Here is an 18,141-nt window from a genome sequence, read left to right on the forward strand (position 1 = left end):
AGTCCATAGGGTCACAAAGAGTCAGACGTGACTTGGCACACATGCACACACTGGTCAAGAGGCTAAGAGGTCTCAGAGCCCAGGAGAGGCAGGATGGGTAGGTGGTACCAAGAGCAGAAGCAGGCAGCATCCAGAGCACAGGAGACCAGAAAGAACCGGCGGGCAGGTGTCACCTGAGTGCTCACTAAGCAAGGAAAGCTGCCTCTTGCCCATTGGGAACCCACCTGCGTGGGAAGGAGGTCCAGCAGGGGAGGCCTGGCTCTGAGCAGCGTTACTAGGCCATCCTGAAACCTGACCCACCGACCCCCAAACCCACAAACAAGAAACCACCTCCTGTTCCCCACATGCCAACAGGCCTCCATCTCCATAGGTTAACAAGTCTCTTTGTGGGCAGCCACCAGCCTGGAGACGGCTAGATGACACTGGAAGGCTCCCCTCACCACCAAACACCTCCCCCTTCACCACCAAAAACCTCCCTCTGCCTCAGCCTCAACCAGGAAGCCTGATTTCCCATCATCAGATATTTCCCTGGGATTAAAGGGCTCTGTTAAAACACAATGTCCTATTCATTAACATGAGATAACATACCAAGCCAGGGTTATTAACAGCTTAAACTAGTCTGCAGAGGCAAGAGAAAGAAATGAAAGGCTGAGATGGGAGACCTATGTAAGCCAGTTCTAGGTGGGATGCTTAGGAGGTGATGGGGGTGGGGGCAGGGCCAACACGGAGCACGTGGTTCAGAGGGCAACAGCAGGGGGCTTCTGGTAAAGGACAAAATCCCCCAATCCAACCATTCGCTCCCCAACGAAATCAGAAGTTGGTTATACCCTTCACCGGGCACATGGTGTGGTACCAGGGCATCCTTGTGCTTTGCCTTGGTCTCTGACTCTCATGCCCCAGTTGTAAGAGCAGGAGAGCCTCCCATTAACAACAGGATTTACAAGTTTACTGAGAAGGCTCCAGACTCCCTGTAAACTATCTCAGGCAATCAGGGGCCTTCTAGATCACATTTCATCCCTTGCAAATGGAAGCCATCAAAAAAACTGTGTCAGGTCCTCAGTTGCAGCATGCAGGATCTTTTCATTGCAGCGCATGGATTCTCTAGCTGTGGCAGCGGCTTAGTTGTTCTGCAACATATGGGATCTTAGTTCCCTAATCAGGGATTGAACCCATGTCCCCTGCATTGCAAGGCGGATTCTTAACCACTGAACCACAAGGGAAATCCCTGAAACAGTTACTTTTGTTTTGAAATATTAGGCTGAAGTTATCTTTTCTACCCACTTATGCACTGGGAGGAATTCATTTCAATTCATGTCCAAGTTAGTCTAAAGATATGGTCTGGCCTCATTAGGACTGATCAGTTTTGGACATCTTTTTAAAATCCTGCCTTCTTCTAAAAGGGATGCCTCTTCCTAGAAAATTACTACTCAAGTGAGTCCCAGTAACTGCCAGGAGTGTACAGCACGTCTTAGCCGTTAGGGTGGCAAAGCAGTTGAGAATCATTGCTGTAAAACACAGGGGTTCCCAGCCCCCTTGTAGCTAAGTCTCTTCTTCATGCTCTTACTCCTCCTGCTCAGTGGAAGAGGTTCTGAAACAATCCTGGCAGCCATCAGTCCCAGGGCTGAGGTTTGCCCGTGATGAGTGTGTTTGTTGGCTTGCTCATTTATTCCTTTATTTTTACATGCAGGCATTTCCTCTGGGACTCTAATGCAGGCAACCTTTGAAAAATTCACACTTAAATCAATCTCCCAGCACTTTTGTTTCTACCACATTAAGGAGTGGGTCCTGGCGTTCCCTCATCTGGCAGAAAAGACGTGGAAGTGTTGGCCTGGCTTTGAGATGCCCAGGCCCAGTAGGACACCGGACATGCTTCCAACTGAATGACCTGTTCACTGCTGAGCTAATGGGTTCTTTTCCAGGAGCGCTTTGGCACTTTTGGAAAATCAAGATTCAGAAAACGAATGCATGCACTGTTTAAAACTATGACTCTTCTTTTGCTACTTTATCTGCAGGTCCACCTTTTGCTTGTGTGAGTTCACCATGCAAGAGTTCTTGTGAGACATGCCATCTTAGAGAGATCAGAAATACAGGGCATATGTTATGTAAAGACAGTATATAGTATGGTGGGGGCGCATGGAAGCTGTATTAAGGGGTAGTTAAGGGGACAGGATCTGGAGACGGGTAAACATATAATGTAACTGCCCGGAGCCTCAGTTTCCCATCTGTACAATGGGCATAATGAGAATAACCACTTGTCTGGTGATAGCAAATACAATTACATTATACATATAAAAAGACTAGAATAGGGCCTGGTCTAGTGTGGGCAGTCAGGAAATGAGAGCAGATATCTCTCATGTAATTAAAAGGTTCAGGAGGAAATAAAGGAAGCAATTTCATTCTTAGCATCAACAGTCTAAATTCTTCAAATTGTTCCCTGGATGATCATCATCTCTTAAGGAAACTTGTATTTGCATGTTTTTTGTGATCACACACACTTTTCAAAGAAACATATATTTTTAAAAAATCTACTGAAATGAAGTGGGCTTCCCTTAAAGGAATCTGTAATTGGAATATTTATACATGACTGAGAGGTAAGCAACCTCATTTTAAAAAAATCCTCTCTCTCCTACTGTTCTAATGCAACATTCCGAAAGTATCCAGTGAATACTCCAAGTCCTGGCACATTAGTGAAAAACGCCTGCAGTGTTCTCTTTTCAAAACTAACTGTGTTCTGGCCTATTTCCTCAAACTGTGAAAACGACTATGTCTAGAACCTCATAAGAAATCTATTAATACAAGTCTTGAAAAAAACTAAGAATGCTATCACATATCAGCAGAATATTCCTGAGCAGAAGAAAAAGTTTCCCAAACTACAAGCATCCAGGAAGAATACTCACTGTTGGTAGGGAGAGATTAAATGGAAATTTCAAATGCCCTACTTTTGACCACAGGCTGATTATCAAATTGATGACCAAGCTTGGCATGAGAAATATTTGTATGAGGAGAAAATTTAACATTGAATACTTTAATCTGGAGGAGAAAAAAAAGATTTGCCCAAAGCATTTGGAATTTTACAAAATTAAACCACCTCTTAGCTATGAAAAATGAAAAAGAAATAAAAGATAAGGGTATCACCACTAACACAGACATCAAGTTTAAATGTCAGGAAGGTAATTAGAAATTCAAGTTAGGTATAGCATCTCTGTTTTAACTGGACCATTAAAAATCCCACTTTAAGCTTTGTGGCAAAGAATGACCAATTCCGAGGGGAAAAAACCTTCTTGGCTTCAAATTAGCACTGTATGTTTAAGAAAGCAAGTGTAATTTTCAAATTACAACCTCACAATTAAAACAAAAAAGTTTATCTGGATATATTTGAATCATAACTCTTGTTACAGAAAATTTTGTATTTGTAATTAGAGAAACATTTTAGAAGAAAAGGAGAGAAACATTTTCATAAAACCTAAGAGCATATTCAAGACCATTTGAATCTTGGGACACAATAAAGCACTATTGAACATCTTAGCACAGCATCTTTCACGCGAACTCATGAGAGCAACTACACATGATGGGATGTAAGCAGTTTGATAGGAGGCACCAAACTGTTAAGTCATCACCTGGGGAATTTGATGGGATTAGAAACATTTTTGCAGCCTGGAGCACCCCTGCACATAAGCATGTGCTTCATCATGTGAAATCACCAAATCTCTCTGTGGGAAATCTCATTGTTTCCATGGCATATTGAGGAGTTACGAAATCAGGAACAAATCCAACTTCTCAACAGTGCTCTGGATTAAAAGACGCCTATGTTCAAATGAATTCTAACCCACGGCCATGGTTCCTACTGAGATTCTAAGAACAAAGGGGAAAAAATTAAGGACATTTAGCATCGCTGTTGAGTATAAGGTCAATAAAGTACTATTCATAAAATGGTTGAATTTAGACCTTGAGATTCTTTGAGCAATAATTTGTTACTCTGATACATTCCAGTTAGTCTTACTTTGCAAAAGAGGAAACAAGGAATAATAAAATAGAAAACATTTCAGTGTATTTTAAAATTCCACTGATACACAATAAACTGAAACATGACAGAATGCTCTATCCCCTTTGCATTCAGGAAAAAGCAAAGCTTGCATTCACCTCTGCCCACCAGATACTTACATCGTATCCACTGTTCCGGATCCCACGCCGGGGTCGCTCCCGAGTTACCAGAAGGTCCATCTCTGTTTCCCCTGGACTCGGGCTGTTCAGAGATTGCCGGCTCCGGTAGACAGAGTTCTTCATCTGTTGCCTGAAGAAAATTCAACAACTGTTATGATGCAGCAAATACCCTGACAGATGGAATTCTCCACTGATCCAAACTACAGGCAACCAATGAAGGCTTTGGATTTGCCTCGCGAATCTCAGAATTGATGGTATTTGTTCCCTGGCCATCAGGAACTGTAGAAAGAATGGAATAAAGACTCCCCCCACCCCCAACCAGATGCTGTACCCATTTGACTGAATTGTAAGTGCCCTGTGGTATGGAAACTGGGTAACTCTAATCAATTGCATCACTGCAACCTCATCTAAAATTCTGCTGACGGCAAGACCAGGGACTCTCCCTTGACCCTCTAGGACAGTGAACACTGCAAGAACAAACTTGCTTTTGTTGGCTTTGTTGACTTAGCAGCCTCCTACTTCTTTTCACCTTTCTAATTTCACATGCAGGATTCCATGATGTGTCAACAAACACTGTGGATAATAAGCTTCTTAAACACGGCTGACGACAGATTTTCTTTTCTACCTTCATCACAGTGGATTCCCTTCTGGGCTAAGGAGCCATGAACCGCAAGGCAATCGGGGGCCCATGCATCCACCCATCCATTACTGAGTGGCTAAAATGTACCAGGTAGGGTGGAAGAGGATGAGGATCCACAATGAGATAGACACAGCCCTGTTTTGCTGAGCTTACATTCTAAAGAGGCAGATAGACAGTGCACCTGGTAATTCCCAAAGTAATAAGGGTGACAGATAGTGACTAGGATGTGGGGTGACTTTAGATAGGAGGGTCAGGGAAGGCCTCTCTAGAGAGGTGACATTTCGTGAACACAGCCAGCCACATATCAACCTGGACACAGAGCATTTCAGGCCTAGGAAGTTCACTTCAATTAATTTCAAAGTTAGTTTACAGTTATGGTCTAGCCTCGTTAGGACTGATCCGTTTTGGACATCTTTTTAAAATCATGCCTTCTTCTAAAAGGGGTGCTTCCTCCTAGAAAATTACTACTCAAGTGAGCCCCAGGAACTGCCAGGAGCGTGCAGCCCCTTATAGCTGGTAGGGCGGCAAAGTGGTTGAGAATTATGGCTGCAAAACACGGGAGGGAGATGGGAGGGAAGTTCAAGAGAGAGGGGACATATGTATACCTATGGCTAATGCATGCTGATATTTGGCAGAAAACAACAAAATTCTGTAAAGCAATTATCCTTCAATTAAAAAATTAATTAATTAAACACACACACACACACACACACACACACACACACAGGGATTCCCAAACCCCTTATAGCTTAAGAATCTCTTTTGCATGCCCTTACTCCTCCTGCTCAGTGGAAAAGTTCTGGAACAATCCAGGCTTTCATCACTGCCAGTGCCATCATTTGCCCATGATGAATGTCTTTGTTGGCTTGTTTATTTATTCCTTTATTTTTACATGCAGGCATTTTCTACTGCCCTGACCAGGGACTGAGGTTCACATGTTCAGAGGCTCCACCCAGCTCATCCTAGGAAATGCATACTTTTGTCATCACTGTTTTGTTTCTACTTGTCCTTAGAGGAATCTTTGTCAGGAGGGGAAAGAACCAGTAACAGTGACGGCTGTGGCTGTGCTTTTCTTTTTGCACAGGAGGTAACTCAGGAGTGATGACTTTTTTGCAGGGTTTTTATTCTGCAAAATTTGCAGGGTTTATCCCATATGATCTTGCAGGGTTTATCCCACAAAAGTAGGATAAAATCACTGGCTACTTCCCTCTCATCCAACAGTAAGTTTTTCTCTGTAAATTATTTGCATTTGAGAGCATCTGCCTTCAGAGAACTCCCCTATTTAGTGTTTTGGTTCTAAGATTCTATCCATTTGTGGGTTCAAGGAACAGAGGTTGTGTTATTGTCAGTGACTATGGAATAAACCTGGGAGGTAAAGATACCTTTTCATGACCCCATACCCAGTTAGTCAGAGCATGACATTCACACACTGCTAGTCTAGAACAGACATCAGAACCCCAAGGGCAAGACCCCACCCTTGCAATTAATCTAGGGAATAAAACATACACTATTAGACTGACTCCCTCACCAAGAGGAGCTTACACCTGTTTAGAGAGCCTCTGTGGTCTTTGCTCATCTGGCACCAGGACAAGCCTCTTTAGGTAAGGGCACTGGGATGGCCAGCTTTTCTCTAGGGATAGGCATGTGACACAGGCCGGATAATCACGGCATCACAACCCCATGGCCATAAGAACTAGTCAGAGAGTGGGCACATGAGTTGATCAAGTGCGACTAAGTTTCAAGGCTTTTGCTACAGCAACCAGGAAAGAGGCATTCTCTTGGCATTGAGGTTTCTAAGAAGATAGGATATAAGCCTAGAATTGCTGGCAGCCAGTTTGCCACTATGAGGTAAGAACCTGCCTGAAAAGGAGCCAGTAAAAGTGAAGAAACAAGATAAACGTGGAAATCATTGTATGACCTCTTGGATCTAGCCATGCTTGAAGCCTTGGCCTGTTCAGTGGTAAAATTTCCCCTTTATTGAGCCAATTTGTGTTGGTTTTCCATTATCTGCAACCAAAAGAATCCTGACTAATATAGGAGCTTACCACCTAACGTCATAAACTGTGCCCTATAGCTATATGCAAATAGAGGCGTCCTCTAGGAAAGGAGCACAATCTTGTGAAACAGAATCTGTTCTGAGTGACTCATATTTTAAGGAAGACCCCAAAGAATTCTTTCCCTTGACCCAATTACAAATCATTCTTTGAAAAAGCCGACTCCATAACTGTCCTGAGATTGCCAATTAACCCATTTAGAAAAGGTTTACTAATAATGGTGGTGGAGGAGTAAATACTAGGATTAGCAATTGACATTTAAGTAGGTTATTTTGGAAGTATTAGAAATACAATAGTGAGACTGTATAAGCCCTTTCGAGAACCTTGAATGTGGGTGCGCCCTTAGACACTGGCATATCCTCCAGTCTCCTTTTCCTTCAGACAATGTTCCATTATATACAGCTTAAAGGCTGCAGTTTAACATGAATCTCAATTAATCAGGCTACCAATGTGTGCCTACAACTACTCTGAAACTTGCAAAATTGAGGTGTAAGTTTTTTAACCTCTGAAAATATTGCTGGGAGGAGGAGGATGGATTTCGTTTGGATTTTTTAGGAGGTTTGGGTCAACCACTATAGTTTAAGAAAGTAGTTCCTGAGCACTGTGCTCTGTGGAGCCCTAGGGTTCCACAAAGATGGACTAGAAGGAGGAGGAGGAAGAGGAGGGGAAGGGGAAGAGGAGGGAGAGGCGGTCCTGCTTCTACCAGAGTAACTCTGTCTTTACAGGTTATCGCCTTAGGTTGGGTTCCCCCAGAAGTAAGCTCCGTGATGATCTAGGTAGAAGTGGTTTATTTGGGAGAGGGTTCCAGGAAGCACAAGTTGAGAAGTGGGAAAATGAGAGAGGGAAGGGAAGTAAGCCAATAAAGAATATGGTCTAGAGCAGATTAATGTCTTGGGCATCTGGGGCTCAAACTTACTGGAGAAGTGTGGGAGATCATTATTTTAAAATGTAGGGTTCATTGTTATTCAGGTATGGTAAACCCAGCAGAAACGGGGATGACTGCCATCGAAGAGACGGCTTGTATACTCCCTGATGCCAAGAGAAAGGGGCATGTCACACTATGGAGGGGCCACGCGGGAAGCACCAGGGTCAGTCGCAAGGCAGGGGGAGTGCAGGGAGAATGCGGGTAAGAGCCTTTATTGTGGTTTTCATGGGAAGCAACTGGAAAGGGGTGATGTGGGCAGGGAGATCAGGGGCCCAGACTGCCAGAGCCCCTGTGTGCAGGAGGCAGCTGGGGTCTGAGTTCTAGCTTGCTCGGTTTGTGCATGATGGGTGCACTTGAGAGGAAAATTACTGTCCCTAGGAACTGGCAACCCAGCCCCGGGAGGGGCAGTTTCTCCAGGGGCCAGACCTCAGATGTCAAATCATCAAATACAGAAACCAGAAAATGTGGTTATGAGAACAGTGTAGAGTTCTCTTGCCAGGGGTATTTATCCATCAGTTCCCATCTGTCACAGACTGCAGCTGCTCCAGAGCATATTAACTACCTGACACTTCTGCTTGGGGACCTCGTATCAGAGTCACAGATGTTCGCAGCAAGAAGGATGCTGCTGGCTTACAGGAGGGCTGAGGAGACATGGAGTGGGCCTCTGATAGCACCTGCCTCAGTTATATTATGTACCTTGCATCTCTGAAGACATGAAGAGTTTATAACATAAAGATGGGGGTGTGCTCTGACTTAAAAAAAGCTGTGAAAACTCTTTGAAAGGATATCAGGATGAGTCAACATTTGGAATCTAAATTTTCATTTGATTTATTTAGCTCTCAGGGTAAGCTTCTGGTTATTGACGCTATCTCTGGCCTAGAAAATGGGTTCCTTACTTGTGCCTTGCCGGGGCTGGCCACTGAGAGCAGAACCTCTAGAGAGTGGAACTGTGAATGGTAACTAACAGGTATGTCTCACCTGTGATAACAGGTAACATACAATGGGCAGCAGTGGACAGTGCCTGGAGTCAACAGCAGAGTGTGACAAGAATAGTGCCCGAGGGACTTCCCTGGTGGTCCAGTGGCTATGAGTCCGTGCTCCCAATGCAGGGGGCCTGGGTTCTATTCCTGGTGTGGGAACTAGAACCCACATGTGCAACTAAGTGTTTGCATGTGGCAACTAAAAATCCCTCATGCGGCAACTAAGACCCAGTGTAATAAATATCTTTTAAAAAGAAGAATAGTGTCCAAGAGCTTACTAAGTCTCTTTCTCGACATTAATCTTTCTCTTCTCGTCATCTCTTGCTGATCTCATCTCCCTTTCTACCCCCACCCCACCTGATTTGTGGTTATCTCTAATTTTCCCTTAACTGATCACATTTTTAAAATTAAATCCTTTTTTCAACATTTACTAAGAATTGCCTGTATACTCCCAGCATCAGCAGGCCAGCAAAAGGCCTTAGAAAACTGGCCTGACCTTTTGTTAGGAAGTGGAGATGCACCTCTTCAGAAAAATGTTTTGTTCATTCTCCTTATAAAATGTCTTCACTGAAAACTGTATTTAACTCTCAAATAATTTCTAAACTAAGTTCCGCACACTTGTAGATGATTTTTGATTCATTTTCCAAATGTCAGCAGGAAACCCAGGAAAAAATAAATCACCACTGAAGTCTATAAAAGACCCCTGAAGTAAAAAGTCCCAAAGTGTGAAGTAAAAGCCAAAGACGCCCCCAGCCCCCCAATAAAATCCACAGATGTCCTTCCCTTCCTTCTACGGTTATCAACATGGGGGTACGTGCGCTGGGATCCCTTCACAGTGTGATTTTACACCAACGGCTTGTTGTCCCCACCAAGCCCAATAAGAAGCCTGGAAAATGAGGCACTGGCTTAGAATTCCCTCTTTTCATTATTAAAAATAAATCATGAAGATTCCATTCATAAAATTCAGTCCCCACTCCCAGCTTGACTATGTGGCTTCCATCTGGGCCCATCACATGGTCATCGTGGCTTTTAATAAATACCCACTCAGTCCAGGAATCATCCTGTCCTCCCAAGGACTGTCTAGAGGCTGTGTCCGTGAAGGCCATGGCTTGGGCTGGAGCACTGGCAGCTCAGAATCAAGGGGCAGCTGCCACGGAGAACGTGTGTTTGGAAGAGCTGGTCTCAAGTCATGAAAATGCTTCTACAGAGGGGAAGGCAAAGAAGAGAAGTGGGCCTATCGAGCTTTGCTGACATTTACCCCTTTTCCCTCAGATGGTGAAGAAACTGCCTGCAATGTAGGAGATCAGGGTTGAATCCTTGGGTCAGGAAGATACCCCTGGAAAAGGGAATGGCAACCCACTCCAGTGTTCTCGCCTCGAGAATTCCATGGACAGAGGAGCGTGGTGGGCTACAGTCCACAGAATCACACCTGAATGAGTGACTAACACACACCCCCCCCTTTTCCTAGTAGGTGAAGCCACTCCCTGCTGAGTTAGCAGCAAAGCTTAGAGGGTTGTCAATTTCAACCACCAGGCCTACACCTCCTTGCCAGGGCAGGCCTGCCTTTTAGGCTGAGTATCTCACATTTCAAACACCCATCACACTTGTGAGTAAGAAACTCTTGGGTTCGTCTTCTCTCCCATTAGGGCTTAAGTTCCATAAAAGCAGAGACTGGGCTGTTCAGTCCACCATAAAATATTGAATGAATGAACACATGACCATGATAGTATTCAGCATCATGCCTGGTGCCCAATACATAGCAGGAGACAATAAATGTCAAATGGACAAGTCTATGAATTAAAGACAGGAACCCAGCAGGGAGATTGGAGTAGCTGTGCAGTAAATATTGATTGAAGCTGAATCAAAAGGTGAGGCATGGAGTCTGTTTTTCTTATGCAAGAGACACTAAAATTATTGATGAATACACTGTCCCTTGATCTGGAAGCTGAATAACCAGGTGGGTGATAATTATATGTGAACCCAGCTCTGAAACAGCTACAGGTTTGAAAACATCATTAAAAGCTAAGGGACAATTACGGTTGTTTGCGTAAGTGTTGTTTTTCAGTGGCTTTAATTTTATTCTCTTCCAGACTCACTGTGGAACTCCTGCTTGTACAGACCAGTGCGGCCCAGACCAGCAGCCTGCAAAGATGACAGTCCTCAGGCGACGAATAGAACCAGAGGCCTGGACGGTACTGCCGGAGGCACCCCCCGCCATCATCCCACCAATGGTACAGCGACCCCAGGAGAATCCCTTAGGAACTGCACCTGTTTTTAGCCTCGGTGAACGGGGCACACAGTTCTGGGTCTGGATCCAAGACGTGCTCAATTTCCTTTGGTGCTTTTTCATACATCTTTTTCCTTTCCGTCTGAGCCTTGCTAGCCTCCACTGGGGGGAAGTCGTAGTAACCCTTCCTCTTGGCTTTGAGGCGCAGCTTGTTCCGATAGTGTTCAATGTCTGACTTCTGCTTCAGGGCTTTGTTCACCTGGGGAGAGAAACAGTCTCATCATGCGTGGTACCCAATACACAGCAGGGGACAATGACTGTCAAGTGAATAAACAAGCCTATGGCCATTTAGCTGATGTCCATCTGGATAAGACCACCAGTTCTTGAAAGGCTAGAGTTGGGATGAATGGGGTGGGAAAGAGGAGTAGACATCCTGCTTGCAAGTTCTCCTCGCTCTATCAATCTGCACTCGAAAGCTTATTTTTGTCAGTCTAGAGCTTTGTTGTTGTTGTTTATTTGTTCAATCATTTCTGCTCTTTTGCAACCCCATAGACTGTAGCCCACCAGGCTCCTCTGTCCATGGGATTTTCTGGGAAAGATTACTGGAGTGGGTTACCATTTCCTCCTCCAGGGGATCTTCCAACCCAGGAATCGAACCCATGTCTCCCTGTCTCCTGCACTGCAGGCACATTCTTTACTGCTAGGTAATTTTGAAGGCTTGCATGGCCATTATTGCCAACCAGTTCCTGCTCACCTGTCAAAGATACAAACAGATGACTGCGCTAAATAAATGAACAAATGATATGAAGATGTTATGCCCACAAACAGAGCTGAGTGATGAAACCTGCCTGATACTTACTGAACAATATGGAGAACCATTGGAGCTGTATGCAGCCAGGCTTGACTACATTTGTATAATCATGTATAAAGTAGAGAGCATTTTCATAGCTAAGATTTCAAGGAACAATCATGGAAAGGCTAGTAAGTGTGGGGATGACTTCCACCTGGCAGATGAGGAAACTAAGAGTCAAAAAAGCTAAGTTAATAAAGCGAAGAGTTGGGACCCCTAGTGAACTAAGAGCTCCCCTTACAGATTCTGCGCTGTGCCATCACTGTGGTGACTTACGTGCGTGATGTCTTCTTAACCTTCATGACAACCCATAATCAGGGGTGGGGTCAGGGTTTGACCTTGGACAGTCTCTGTCAGAGTTCAGAGTCTGCACATTTAGCTGCTAAATACCCTGCCCCTCAGGATGAGAAGACAAAGTACAGAGGGTCCAAGGTCTAAGCCCCTGGATTGTAGATTCTGCGCAGGGAGTGGCTGGGAGCTGGGGTTGGTGTGGGCTTGCCAGAATTGGGGCTTTCCATTTGGAAGATGCCCAAGGCAATGGTCAGTCAGCAGAGCATTGGGGCTGCATGCAGAGCTGGCAAAAATCTAGAGGCCCAGACCTGCTGAATCAGAATCTTCAAGAGTGGGGCTTGGGCATCTGTAGTTTGCAAAAGTCCCAGAGCTGACTCTGGTCCCGTACCTGAGTGAGAAACCTCTGGCACTGATCAGTGGTTTTCAAATTATATTCTGTGGATTTGTGGAAGATCAGTAGAAAATCTGAGAGTTAGGAGTCTTGCCCTCCAAAAGCCAATACACAGCTATTTTCATATTGCTTTAGCAAGCCTAGGGACCTGGGCTAAGAACTGCTGCCCGAGGGCTCCAAGAGGGTCCTCAGGAGACAGGGAAGCAGAGGGGCAGCCAGAAGACCAGGCTGAGCTGCTGGTCCTCGTTCCCAGTCAACAGAGCAGCCGCCCACCGTCCTGTCCGCTGTCTGTGCTGGACTCCTACAAGACAGTGCGGTTGAAGAAAGGATTAGACGGTGAGAGAAGGCGTAAGGTCCAGCGGCCTCAGAAACTTGAGGTCGGATCCCCAGGCCAGGCTCCGCTGAGCTTCTGAAGACTCGTGAGAAGTACAGAGGCGGCGAGGCCAGGGAGGCCAGGAGGAACTGCCTGGAGGCCCCGGGGACACGGCAGGGGAGATTCCTTACTGCTGCAGCCAATGCCAAGGGAGGGAGAGGGGCCGGGGGTACAGCTGTCCACCCCCTTTGTGTCCCTCCTGCACCTGAAAGTCCCCCAGGTAGCAGGGTCCAAAGCCTGGAATTCTGCGCTTCCAGCCATCGGACCCATGAGTCCCTGACTCACCGTCCACGCTGCTGATGATACTTTAGATTAAGCTCTTTTTCTTCTTAAGTCTCTTCTATTTGGATAATGAACTTAAATCTGCTAGGACATCAGGACTCCAAAAGCTAAGGCTGGTAGGACTACCTTCTGCAGAGGGAACTGCTTGCTCCGCTCTGTCCTCCGGGTCCCCCCACTGCCATAGGGAAGCGCGAGTAGGGTCCCCTCTTGAGCCAAACTTAAGTAAGTTTGCCAGCAAAACAGGGGAAGAATCTCCTTTTAAAGTCAACCTCTCTCTCTTACTCGTTCCCAGCTATTCACGAAACATTTACCAGAGTTCACTGGGTTTATATGCAAACACCCTTGGGAGGATAATTCTGTTGCTTTCAGTCATTTACATTTTAATGATGGTGTGGCATAAAGCTGGGGCTAAGGGTACAGGTTCTGGAACCAGACCACTGCCTGAGTTTAAATCCCAGCTCTGTCTTTCCCTAGCTGTGTGACCCTGGGCACATTACTTAACTTCTCTGTGCCTCAGATTCTTTCAATGTAAGAGGCAGATACTACTACCGCCCTCACGGAGCTGTTGTGAGGATTGCAGGAGTTCACACGCATGGCATGCTTGCAATATGGCCAGGCACTGGGATCAACTCTAAAACAGGCTATCTATTTTACATATGGGAATGAATATGTTTCTACACTACTCTCTCCACTTATTTTGAAGATTTTTGTATGAAGAACAGAATGTAAAAATAATTTCATTATGTCTTTTGTATATTGAAAAAAATAAACATTATTACCATTAATGTGGGTTGTGCAGGGTTCATTTTCATCAAAGACTAAGGGAAAGGGAGTCTGACAGAGACAAGGGGAGGGGAAATGAGTAGTTTTGAGAGCACAGAGCACTAAGGTGGGTAGGCTTGGGTGGAATGGGGCAGTGGTGGGGGCTTTGGACTGAACAGCATGGGTGCAGCACTTTGGGGGCGGGGGTTCAGGGGAGGGGCAGGACGAAAAAAGGAAGGCAGACAGGCCACGTCTACCCTGCTCTCTTAGAATGTCCCTGTTCCTTCTTGCCCATCGGAGTTACTCTGGTTCTTTTTTCTGGCTCTAGTTTCAAGAAGGAAAGAGGAAGGGGCAATCCAGCTGCAAGAAGCAGCTGTGACAATACAAACCAACAGCCAGGGGCTCTGAGGATTAGACACAGCACTAGCTGGGTCTGGTCAACAAGTAGTGGTGAGAGTGTGGTGCTTTAGGAAAACCCATCCACGCAGCTAGCTCAGAAGCCAGGAGCCTGAGCACCTAAATATATCCCATCCTCTAGGATAAACTCCCAAATGCCCAGGACATGGTTCAGTATGCAAGCAGAGATTCCAGTCCTGACACTTTCCACTGCTAGGTGATTCTAGCAATGTTCTCATCCAGGGGTAAGATACATGTCAACAGATGTACAAAGCCAGGGGTTCACCAACATGAGGCTACATGTTATGTAGCTGCTTTACTTTTACAAGGTTTAAAGAAACAAACTGAGGAATATATTTTTTCTAACTCTTGCAAAGATCTCCCCAACCTGGGTCCTGATGGTATCTTTAGGCTGGCAGCATCTCACAAGTCTTTAATTGTTCCCTCATTCCACTTGCCACTGAGAAAACCAGCAAAGAAGCTAGCATGACATCCTCTGAGCCAGGAATCCATTTCTGGAATCCCTTCCTAAGATGACATTCCAAGAGAATTTCAAAGTCAGAGATGAAAGTTAACACTGTCAGTAATCAGACATATCAGTATCAGGTACTTCTTGATTCCATGCCCAGGAAGGGGCACATCATTCCCATGGATATGTGAAAAATTCATAACCTCAATCCAATCATAAGGAAACACCAGACAAATCCAAACTGAGGGACATTCTACACAGTAACTGGCCAGTACGCTTCAAAAGAATAATAGTCATGAAGAACAAAATGGTCACAAAGGATGGAAGAACTCTCCCAAACTTTAACTACCCCAAACTTGTTTGGGAGGAGACTCAAAAGACAATTAAATGCCACATGAGACCCTGGATTGGATTATAGAACAGAGAAAGGACATGAGAGGAAAACTGGTGCATTTCAAATGAGGTTTGCACATTATTCAACAGTATTGCACCATTATTATGTTCCTGGGCTGGATCATTTTTTTATAGTTACACAAGGTGTTCATATTAGGGGTAGCAGGTAAACAACTAGCTGGATAAAGGAATTCTCTGTACTATTATAGCAACTCTTTTGTAAATCTAAAATTATTCTCAAAATAAAAAGTTTCTGTAAGTCATGCATGAAAACTAAAACCAAAATATACCTGGTTTGGACAATGGGAGAGTAGTTTCCCAATCAATGGTGCACTTACTCAATCAAGACATTCACAGCGATTGTCAGAAAGACAATAGCAACACAGCCAATGCTCAAGATACAAGATATAAGGTGGTCTGAATATGATAAGATTCTAAAATATACACGAGTTTGAGCAAAAGCTTGAAGAGAAAGTGGAAAACATGAAAACAGAAGATATGTTAGGGTAGTGAAATTACAGTGGTCTTTCTTATTTTCTGAATTTTGTATGCTGTTATTTTGTTTGCTTTAAAATAATCTTTAAAAGAATTACCTACAATTCATAAAAAGAAAATTTATGGCTTTGAGGCTGTGTTTTCTTCACTTAAACAAGCTGCCTATAAGAGAAGGAGGAAGATGATAAAATAATCTGTCTAAAATGTCACAAGGCAGCAAATTACAGAGAACACTTCAGGGCTCTTTTTCAATCCAGATGCCAGCAAGGTCTATTCCTTCAACTACCAAAATGTGACACGTATACATTTCTGGACTGGGAGAATGCTCCTCTGTTCTCCTGTGACAGTGTGATGGGTCTGGCTTAAAAAGTGGTAAGTTAGATTTAGCCGACATGGAATCTGTCCCCATGCCATTCACATTGCTAAGCTGGGATGAAAAGATCCAGGCATGGCGCCCGTCTCCTGAGTCCATACTGGGTAGAGGGTCTTAATGAGGAATAGTTACCAGTGCATCAGTGATAACCTCAGAGGCCTCCGATCTGGGGCTTGAGTGTCCAGTGGCAGAACTGGGCCCAGGGAAAGATTCAGTGGCTGTGATTGACTTTGAGAAGGTATATCGGTTCCCAAATTGTAGGGCCTAAGGGCATTAAGTACTAGATCAATGAATCCTGGATGGTTAGCTGACTAATGATGAAGCACGCTCAGTCACTCAGTTGTGCACGATTCTGTGACCCTATGGACTGTAGCCCTCTAGGCTCCTCCGTCCATAGGCTTCTCCAGGTAAGAATACTGGAGCGGGCCGCTATTGCCTACTCCAGGGGATCTTCCTGACCCAGGGGTCAAACCTGCGTCTACTACATCTTCTGCATTGGCAGGTGGGTTTTTTACCACTAGCACCACCTGAAAGTTACGATGATGATACCATAATAACATATTTGTTGTATTGCTAGACAATATTCTATGTGCTTTCTGAATATTAACTCATTTGATCCTCACAACAGTCCCATTGTACAGATAGAGATACTGAGGCACAGAGAATTTAAGCTGTTGGTAATGGACAGGGAGGCCTGGCATGCTGCGGTTCATGGGGTCACAAAGAGTCGGACACGACTGACCAACTGAACTGAACTGAACTGAAGGTCACGCAGATATTAAGTAGAGGAGCCAGGACTCACATTCTTGCAGTGTGGCTGGAGAGTCCATAACTCTTTCAAGCAAAGCGCTCTTCTTTACTGATGGGCCACAGTAAGTCAAAGAGAGGGAAGGAGTGCTAGATAGGGAGCCAGGGGACCTGATCATGCTGTCACAATAACCCACAGTGTGACTCTGAGTAAACCACCTGAGCCCTCTGACTTCCGTTTCTTTGTCTGAAAAAAATGAGGAGGTTGGCATACAAGTGCTCTATGAGTCCACAGCCAGTTAAGCTCTTTCTATTTTTAATTATTTATGTATTTATTTTTATTTTTGGCTGCCCTGTGCTGCTTGTGGGAGCTTAGTTCGCCAACTAGGGATCAAACCCGGGCCCATATAAGTGAAACTGTCAAGTCTTAACCACTGGACCTCCAGGAAATTCCCAGTTAAGTTTCTTTTTAAAACTGATGAACATCAACTCATCACCCCTCTAGGCAGTTCAGTCTCTCTGCCCAGAAAACAGAAGGAGCTTCCTGGATCAGGTCTGTAACAGGATTTCTCACGTGACCTGGATAGGGGATGTGGACAAGCCCTGAAGTGCGTTTACAGGACCCAGCTGTATGGGGTTGTGGTATGTTCCTCAAGGTGTGGTGGGAAACAGCCTTTGAAGCTTAGGAAATCTCTCACCCAGTGAAGGTTAACCATAGCCAGCCAGCTATAAACCAATGAAGTGAACAACCAACCTGTTGAATGATAACAGAGAATAACAATGAAATTACGTGTGTGTGCACGCATGTGTGAGGTATTCACAAGGACATTCCATGAGCATGGCCTTCAGGGATCATAAACATCTTCAGCCCCCTGACCATTCTGCTGCAGAAGATGGAGAAATGGCAGCTAATTTTTACCCAATTTACTCTTGTTCTCCCCTAAACTGCCTCTGTCTATCATCTATCTATCTCCATCCACCCATCCATCCATATGTTTTTCTTTGGTGAAATCTTTATTCTCTGATGTATAGCACTAATCTTTTTAAGACAGGAAAATTGACTAACACCATGCTATTTATTGATATTCCTCCTGGAAGCGCGCAAAGCTTGCTCGAAGGAATAAGTCATTTCAAAGTCTATGTAGTGGGCCACATTCCCTGTCCATATCTCCTCTGGTGCCTGATCAGTTCCAACTCTCTCCATCCCCACTGCCACAGATACCCCATCATGACCACTTTAGTGGTGTTATCAAGAAAGGAAGCAGGCTCTGTGAGTGAGGGGTTAGGGAAGCAGAATTTTAGATGTTTCTCTTCATAATGACAGTTTTTTAA

At 44.7% G+C, this 18,141-nt stretch overlaps 1 protein-coding gene across 3 annotated transcripts in view; it reads right to left on the reverse strand.

Annotated features, from left to right (window-relative positions):
• The window catches only part of KIAA1549L (KIAA1549 like), a 297,332-nt gene that overhangs the window by 40,249 nt on the left and 238,942 nt on the right, over positions 1-18,141 (reverse strand). For all 3 annotated transcript variants that reach the window (XM_070473197.1, XM_070473196.1, XM_070473198.1), the window contains 2 exons: positions 11,029-11,246; positions 4,162-4,291 (listed from right to left, as the gene is read on the reverse strand). In XM_070473197.1, the coding sequence (XP_070329298.1) occupies positions 4,162-4,291; positions 11,029-11,246 (348 nt within the window). The remainder of the gene's footprint in view (positions 1-4,161; positions 4,292-11,028; positions 11,247-18,141) is intronic.

The sequence above is a fragment of the Odocoileus virginianus genome, chromosome 10 (genome assembly GCF_023699985.2).
Source record: "Odocoileus virginianus isolate 20LAN1187 ecotype Illinois chromosome 10, Ovbor_1.2, whole genome shotgun sequence".
In the NCBI taxonomy this organism is placed as follows: domain Eukaryota; kingdom Metazoa; phylum Chordata; class Mammalia; order Artiodactyla; family Cervidae; genus Odocoileus; species Odocoileus virginianus.